This window comes from Pristiophorus japonicus, chromosome 17, assembly GCF_044704955.1.
Source record: "Pristiophorus japonicus isolate sPriJap1 chromosome 17, sPriJap1.hap1, whole genome shotgun sequence".
Lineage (NCBI taxonomy): Eukaryota > Metazoa > Chordata > Chondrichthyes > Pristiophoridae > Pristiophorus > Pristiophorus japonicus.
In genome coordinates, this window is record NC_091993.1 from 51,792,791 (window position 1) to 51,800,600 (window position 7,810).

The 7,810-nt window shown below is 46.7% G+C and overlaps 1 protein-coding gene across 1 annotated transcript in view; it reads right to left on the reverse strand.

Moving 5' to 3' along the window:
- Positions 1-5,091, reverse strand: part of ankdd1a (ankyrin repeat and death domain containing 1A) — a 152,367-nt gene extending 147,276 nt beyond the window's left edge. The window contains exons 1-2 of the mRNA XM_070859137.1: positions 4,873-5,091; positions 699-834 (exon numbers count right to left, since the gene is read on the reverse strand). Coding sequence (XP_070715238.1) covers positions 699-834; positions 4,873-5,091 — 355 coding nt within the window. The remainder of the gene's footprint in view (positions 1-698; positions 835-4,872) is intronic.
- Positions 5,092-7,810: the final 2,719 nt, after the last annotated feature.

Consider the following 7,810-nt stretch of genomic DNA (forward strand, 5'->3'; position numbering starts at 1 on the left):
TACCCAGGTCTCGTTGCACCTCCCCTTTTCCTAATCTGCCGCCATTCAAATAATATTCTGCCTCCGTGTTTTTGCCCCCAAAGGGGATAACCTCACATTTATCCACATTATACTGCATCTGCCATGCATTTGCCCACTCGCCTAACCTGTCCAAGTCACCCTGCAGCTTCTTAGCGTCCTCCTCATAGCTCACACCGCCACCCAGCTTAGTGTCATCCGCAAACTTGGAGATATTACACTCAATTCCTTCATCTAAATCATTAATGTATATTGTAAATAAGCTGGGGTCCCAGCACTGAGCCCTGCGGCACCCCACTAGTCACTGCCTGCCATTCTGAAAAGGACCCGTTTATCTCTGCTTCCTGTCTGCCAACCAGTTCTCTATCCACGTCAGTACATTACCCCCAATACCATGTGCTTTAATATTGCACACCAATCTCTTGTGTGGAACGTGACCTGTTCCATTTTAATAAAGAAAAAATGCTTACTCACCTGTCACTTTGCCAGAATGGGGATCATCAAAAAAGGACATTTAGTAAAAGAGTCATTAGCTACATGTTTGGGAATGTAATAAAGTTACCCTGTTTTGGGCTAGTTTTTAACTAAGAATATGAAAGAATGGAAGTGGAAGTTTCCATACATCTAGTACCATACTCTCAGAAATACCTCGGCCACCCAACCTCCCCTCCCATCCCTACCTCGGCCCAGGCGTTTCCGGACTCGAGACTTCAGAAAGACGTTCCGAAGTCTGGAAATACGCAGAATCCGGAATGGCCTCAGTCCTGAGGCTTCCGGATATTCGATGCTGTACTTGTATACATATGAAGAGTTGAACTTCAATGACATTAATTATTACAAATTTGTTTTTGTTGCTGGAACATTCTTTTTTCAAAATGTATACGTTACCTATTTAAGGTTTAAAGACATCAGCTAAGCTTATCCTATACGAGGAAAGCAAAGATAATCCCCGCCCCCCCCACCCACTTTTTTTTGTGCCTCTTATTTCCTTATCAATGTTATTAAAAAGAAAAAAATTCAAAATCAGTTTCAAATAAGCTCGCTGGATCGCTAAATAGCATTTCTAGCAACCTGTGGGGATCAAATAATCTACATTTTATGTGTTTCTTTTATAAATTCAGAAATCTGAAACTGAAGACCGCCACCTAATAAGAGAAACCCCATTAGTGAGTGTTATCTTTTGACCAAACAGCCCGTCCCCGGATCGCAAACATAGAAGCTGGAATCTTCATATGATCCTTAGTAACAACTACTTTTCTGATCCCTGTAATTTGCAAAATGTGCACTGTTCTTAATTTACCATGACTATTGGTTTAATTTAGCAGGATTCTTAAATTTGCAGCTAGAGAGAGAGAGAGAGGTGAGAGAGAGAGAGAGAGACAGAAGGCGAGAGAGAGAGAGAAAGAGAGAGAAGGCAAGAGAGAGAGTGAGAGTGAGAGAGAGAGAGAGAGAGAGAAAGCGAGAGAGAGAGAGAGAGAGAAGGCGAGAGAGAGAGAGAGGCACGACTGGAGGCACATGCGTGGGAAATTTGAAATTTGAAATAAGTTACAGAAGGTTGGTATCTGTTCAGGTCTCCCCCAAAGGTTGGGCATTCTGCGGCGAGTGTCTCACCTCCTGACTCCCCAAACCCTTTCCACCATCTACAAGGCACATGTCAGGAGTGTGATGGAATACTCTCCACTTGCCTGGATGAGTGCAGCTCCAACAACACTCAAGAAGCTCAACACCATCCAGGACAAAGCAGCCTGTTTGACTGGCATCCCCTCCACCACCTTCAAAATTCACTCCAGCACCAGCGCACCGTGACTGCAGTGTGTACCATCTACAAGATGCACTGCAGCAACTCACCAAGGCTTCTTCGGCAGCACCTCCCAAACACGTGAGAAGGACAAGGTCAGCAGATGCATGGGAACACCACCACCTCAATGTTCCCCTCCAAGTCACACACCATCCTGGCTTGGAAATATATCGCCCGTTTCTTCATCGTCGCTGGGTCAAAATCCTGGAACTCTCTCCTGAGGACTCCTTCCAGCATGGTGGAGTTACCACATGGACTGCAGTGATTCAAGATGGCGGCTCACCATCACCTTCTCGAGGGCAATTAGGGATGGGCAATAAATGCTGGACGTCCACATCCCATGTACAAATAAAAAAAACTTTTTCAGCATAATGTAGGAACAGGGTTAATGGGAGTGTTGTTGTAAAACTCTAGCTATGTTGGAAGCCATGAATTAGACTGCGACCATAATCACAAGGCATGATGGGAAGCTTGGCCAAAACAGACAGAAGCATAGTGTCAACAGTTAATAAGTAACAGTTGGTATAAAGATGTTTCATGAAACCTTGTTACAGAGACAATGGGCAAACATAAAGACCTTGGAAACTGGGACAGTCCAGATAACAGAATACAATCTGCTAAAAGCTTACGTGGTCAGTAATTAACAATTGAGCAACTGTCAGCATCCTTGCCAACTGTCGAGTTTCGTTTCCGCTTGATTATGTAGAAATACATTGCCACGACTCTTGTAAAGTTGATAGACTTAGGGATGCCAAATGCTCTCCTCTGCATGCTTGTATTAAAGAATTCTCATATCATGGACTATAAGTGACTTCGAGTGGTGTTTTTTTCCACAACACAGCACTGCACCAGGTCCTCCTTAATCTCCCACCAGGCCCCTCTTGGTGTCCTGGGTAGGTCTCGTCCACCCACTGGCAGGGAAAAGGACCTTTCTGTGTACACGGAACTCCCTCCACAAGCACATGGCGGGAGTCGATGAGAACCTGGGGCAGCCTCTGCCTTGTTCCAGCTGTCACTAGCCCTGCAGCCGTACAAATCTGAACTGTCCTCAATAGGATTCTAGATACAGCTTCAAATCCAATGTGGCTATGGTCCCTTTGAATATACTGGCACCAAATACGTCTCTAACCTTCCTCGTGCTACCAGTATTTAATATTCCTTGTTCTGTTCAGGGCCTTAAGGCAAACTTGGGCAGCGGAGGCAGTGGTGCAATTAAATTTAAAAATATCATCATCATCATCATAGTCAGTCCCTTGGAATCGAGGAAGCCTTGCTTCCACTCTTAGTATGAGTTCTCAGGTGGCTGCACAGTCCAATATGAGAACCACAGTCTTTGTCACAGGTGGGACAGACAGTGGTTGAGGGGAAGGGTGGGCGGGGAGCCTGCTTTGCTGCACACTCCTTCCGCTGCCTGCGCTTGACTTCTGCATGCTCTCGGCGACGATATTCGAGGAGCTCAGTGTCCTCCTAGATGCACTTCCTCCACTTAGTGCGGTCTTTGGCCAGGGACTCCCAGGTGTCAGTGGGGATGTCGCACTTTATCAGGGAGGCTTTGAGGATGTCCTTGTAACGTTTCCTCTGCCCGCCTTTGGGTCGTTTGCCGTGGACGAGTTCCGAGTAGAGCGCTTGCTTTGGGAGTCTCGTGTCTGGCATGCGAATTATGTGGCCTGCCCAGCGGAGCTGATCAAGTGTGGTCATTGCTTCAATGCTGGGGATGTTGACCTGAACGAGGACGCTAATGTCTGTCTTCCCAGGGAATTTGTAGGATCTTGCGGAGACATCGCTGGTGGTATTTCTCCAGCGACTTGAGGTGTCTACTGTACATGGTCCACGTCTCTGAGCCATACAGGAGGGCGGGTATTACTATGGCCCTGTAGACCATGAGCTTGGTGACAGTGTCGAGGGCCTGGTTTTCAAACACTCTTTTCCTCAGGCGGCCGAAGGCTGCACTGGTGCACTGGAGACGGTGTTAGATCTCGTCATCAATGCCTGCTCTTGTTGATAGGAGGCTCCCGAGAGAAAGGAAGTGGTCCACGCTGTCCAGGGCTGTGGATCTTGATGTCTGGGGGGCAGTGCTGTGTGGCGAGGACAGGCTAGTGGAGGATCTTTGTCTTACTGATGTTTAACGTAAGACCCATGCTTTCATACGCCTTGGTAAATACGTCGACGATGTCCTGGACTTCAGCCTCTGTGTGTGCACAGATGCAGGCGTCGTCCGCGTACTGCAGCTCGACGACAGAGGTTGGAGTGGTCTTGGACCTGGCCTGGAGACGGCGAAGGTTGAACAGCTTCCCACTGGTTCTGTAGTTTAGTTCCACTCCAGCGGGGAGCTTGTCAACTGTGAGGTGGGGCATGGCAATGAGGAAGATTGAGAAGAGGGCTGGGGCGATGACGCAGTCCTGCTTGACCCCGGTCCGGACGTGGATTGGGTCTGTGATGGATCCGTTGGTAAAGACCACGGCCTGCATGTCGTCATGGAGCAGGCGGAGTATGGTGACGTACATTTGGGGGCATCCGAAACGGTGGACACTCCATAGACCCTCGCGGTTGACAGTGTCAAAGGCCTTTGTAAGGTTGAAGAAGGCCATGTATAAGGGCAGGTGCTGTTCCCTGCATTTTTGCAGCTGTCGCGCTGCAAAAATAATGTCTGTTGTGCCCTGAAGGGGACGAAATCCGCACTGCGACTCTGGGAGGAGCTCCTCGGCCATGGGGAGAAGACAGTTGAGGAGGACTCTAGCGACGACTTTCCCAGTGGCTGATAGCAGGGAGATTCCTCTGTAGTTGCCGCAGTCGGATTTGTCCCCTTTTTTAAAGATGGTCACGATCACTGCATCTCTAAGATCTCCCGGCATGCTCTCCTCCCTCCAGATGAGAGAGATGAGGTCGTGTATTCGCGCCAGCAGTGCCTCTCCATACTTCAGTGCCTCAGCAGGGATTCCATCTGCTCCCGTAACCTTGTTGTTTTTTAACTGTCTTATGGCTTTTTCTACCTCATGCAGAGTTGGGGTCTCACTGAGGTGGTGGCGGGTAGCATGCTGCGGAATGGAGTCGCGAACACTCGAGTCAAAGGCAAAGTCTCGATTGAGGAGATATTCGAAGTGCTCATTCCAGTGGGCCCTGACTGCCTCAGTGTCCTTGATAAGTGTTTCCCCGCTCTTGGCCAGGAGTGTGGTTGAGCCTTGGGAGTTTAGACCGCAGGTGACCTTGACTGCGATGAAGAATCCTCGTACATCATGGTTGTCGGCCAGCTGCTGTATCTCCTGTGCTTTCTCCATCCACCACCTGTTCTTTAGGCACCGGGTTTTTTGTTGGACCTCAGCCTTGATCCGTCTGTATTGCTGCTTTGCTGCTCCCGAGTTAGGTTGTTGTTTAAGGCTCAGAAGTGCCCTGCACTTGCAATTTATTAGCTCTTGAATCTCCTGATCATTCGCCTCAAACCAGTCCTAGTGTTTCCTGGTTGAGTGACCGAGCGTCTCTTTGCAGGCACTGGTTATGGAGGCCTGGAGGGCAGACCAAGCGCTTGGACATTCTGCGTCTTGGGGTCATCAAGGCACATCAGATTAGCTGTGAGGCGCTGACTGTAAAGGGCTTTCTTAGCTGGGTCCTTAAGTGCCCCAAAAAATAACAGCTAAGTGATAAATACACTAAACTAATAACACAAAAATTTATTCAAGATTTCGAGTTACAAACAATGACGGACAATAAAGACCATCTGGTCCATCAACCTGTCCCACACAATTACGATACCTTGTGTATCACAACATATACACTCCATGCTAACCATGTGATCTCCTGGAAGAGGCAAAAAAACCCAGGCCAATTTGGAAGAACAAAAGTCTGGGAAATTCCTTTCCAACCCATCTAGGCGCTAGTCCAGGAGATCACTCTGGCCCTGAATTCCCTGCAGTAACTACCTTCTGTAAGAGGTGATCTCCGCCGCAGCCAGAAACAAATCCAGCTTTTGCTTGAAAGAATTCAGTGAGTCTGCATCCACCACATAAAATAGCAGCTTGTTCCAGAGGTCTACTATTCCCTGGGGAAAGAACCATCTCCTGATATCTAACCTAGATCTAGCCCTATACAACTTAAATATGTGACCCCCCTGGTCCTGTCTAACCTATTTAATTGAAATAAACTGTCAGCTGGAACTGCTAGTCCCTTCATTATCTTAAACCTCAATCAGATCCCCCCTAAGTCTATGCTGGTCTAAGGTGTAGTCCCAACTCTTGTAGCCTATTTTGATAACTAAGATGCTCAAGACTTGGAATTAGTTTTGTGGCCCTGTTCTGCACCCTGTCCAGAGCCTCACTATCACCCACCATGTGAGGAGACCAAAGCTGGACACAGTATTTCAAGTGCGGCCTGACTAAGTTCTTATACAAGGACAAAAAAGTATGCCTTGTCTTGTACTCAATTGTCCTATGGATACACCCTATTTGCTCTAGCTATTGCTGCATGGTATTACGGTATTGCTCATGTACCTTTTTAACGATGAATGCACTAGAATATCCAAATCTCTTTCCATCTCCACCATCTTTAATTCCTTTCCCTGGAGGGCATATGAATGTTGAGCATTTGCCCGGCCCAAATGCATAACACTGGATTTATCTAAGTTGTACATAATTTTCCAGTCTTGAGCCCAAGCTCCAAAGACATTAAGATCTGCCTGAAGCAGACGAGCATCTTCGACAGTTCTAACACTCGCACAGATCTTGGTATCATCTGCAAATTGCGCCCCCCCCCCAACCCCAAAATCCAGATCACTTATCAAAATAGTAAAAAGCAATGGTCCCAACATTGAACCCTGTGGGACTGGTTCCCAAACATATCCAAATCCATTTATAACTACCCTTTGCCTGCATTCTGCCATCCAGTTCTGAATCCAGCTCAATATATTTCCACTAATACCAGAGGGTCCGATTTTGTACAAAAGCCTTTTATGCATTACTTTGTCAAGCTTTTTGGAAATCTAAGTAGACAATGTCTACTGGGTTTCCCTCACCCACCAACTTTGACACATTTTTTCAAAAAACACAATTAGATTTGTGAGACATGACCTTTCTGATGAAGCCTTGTTGGGTGTCCCTAATATGTCCCTCCCTATTCAAGTATTCATTTATTGAATCCCTTATGATTCCTTCAAGCATCTTGCCTATTACTGATGGGCCTATACATATCCGGGTCTGTCTTGTCACTTTTTTTAAAAATGGGGCAATATTAGCCTCCTTCAAATCTGTAGAAACCATTCCAGAGTGCAGTGAGCTATTAACCATACAGGCAAGGGGCTCGCACTGCACCTGTCCCATCCGGAGAAGCCTCGGGTGGATATCATCCCCCTGCTGCCCTCTCTATTTTCAAGTTCTTAATTCTTTCTAAAACAATATGCTTATCTATGTTAATCTTGCTAACAAAACTAGTATTACATTCTAATATTCATGCATCATCGTCAAGGGTGAAGACGGATGCAAAGTACTCATTTAATATTTCCACCATACTTGGGAGTCCTTGGTAACCTGTCCTTGAACACCATTCAGTGGCCCAATACAGACTTTAATAGTTCTCTGACTCTTCACATAACTAAAACAGCTCTTCCCATTACTCCCACAGTTGTCTCCAATCCTTTTTCCCATTAGCCTTTTTGCTGATCTAATAGCCGCCTTAGTTTTCTTCAGTTGTTCCTTGTATTCAACCCTGTTTATTTGAGTAATAAGGGGTCAAAATTCGGTACTGCCATTTTTGAGGCGGTGTGACTGCAAATATTTAATGCCTCGCTTTAGGTGCAGTCCCCAAACGTGAAATTCAGTGATGCCTAAAGAATTCATAGCAGTGTAAAATTATGGCATTGCACACTTACCCAGAGGCGCTATGCTGTGCGAAGTGGGCTGTTAAGCGTGGGCTCAACATTCAGAACTTAGGCAGCATTTGGAGCTGCACCACAGACATAGTGATGCCACCTGGATTGAACTGAGGTGTTGATTGGGCACCTCAACACCT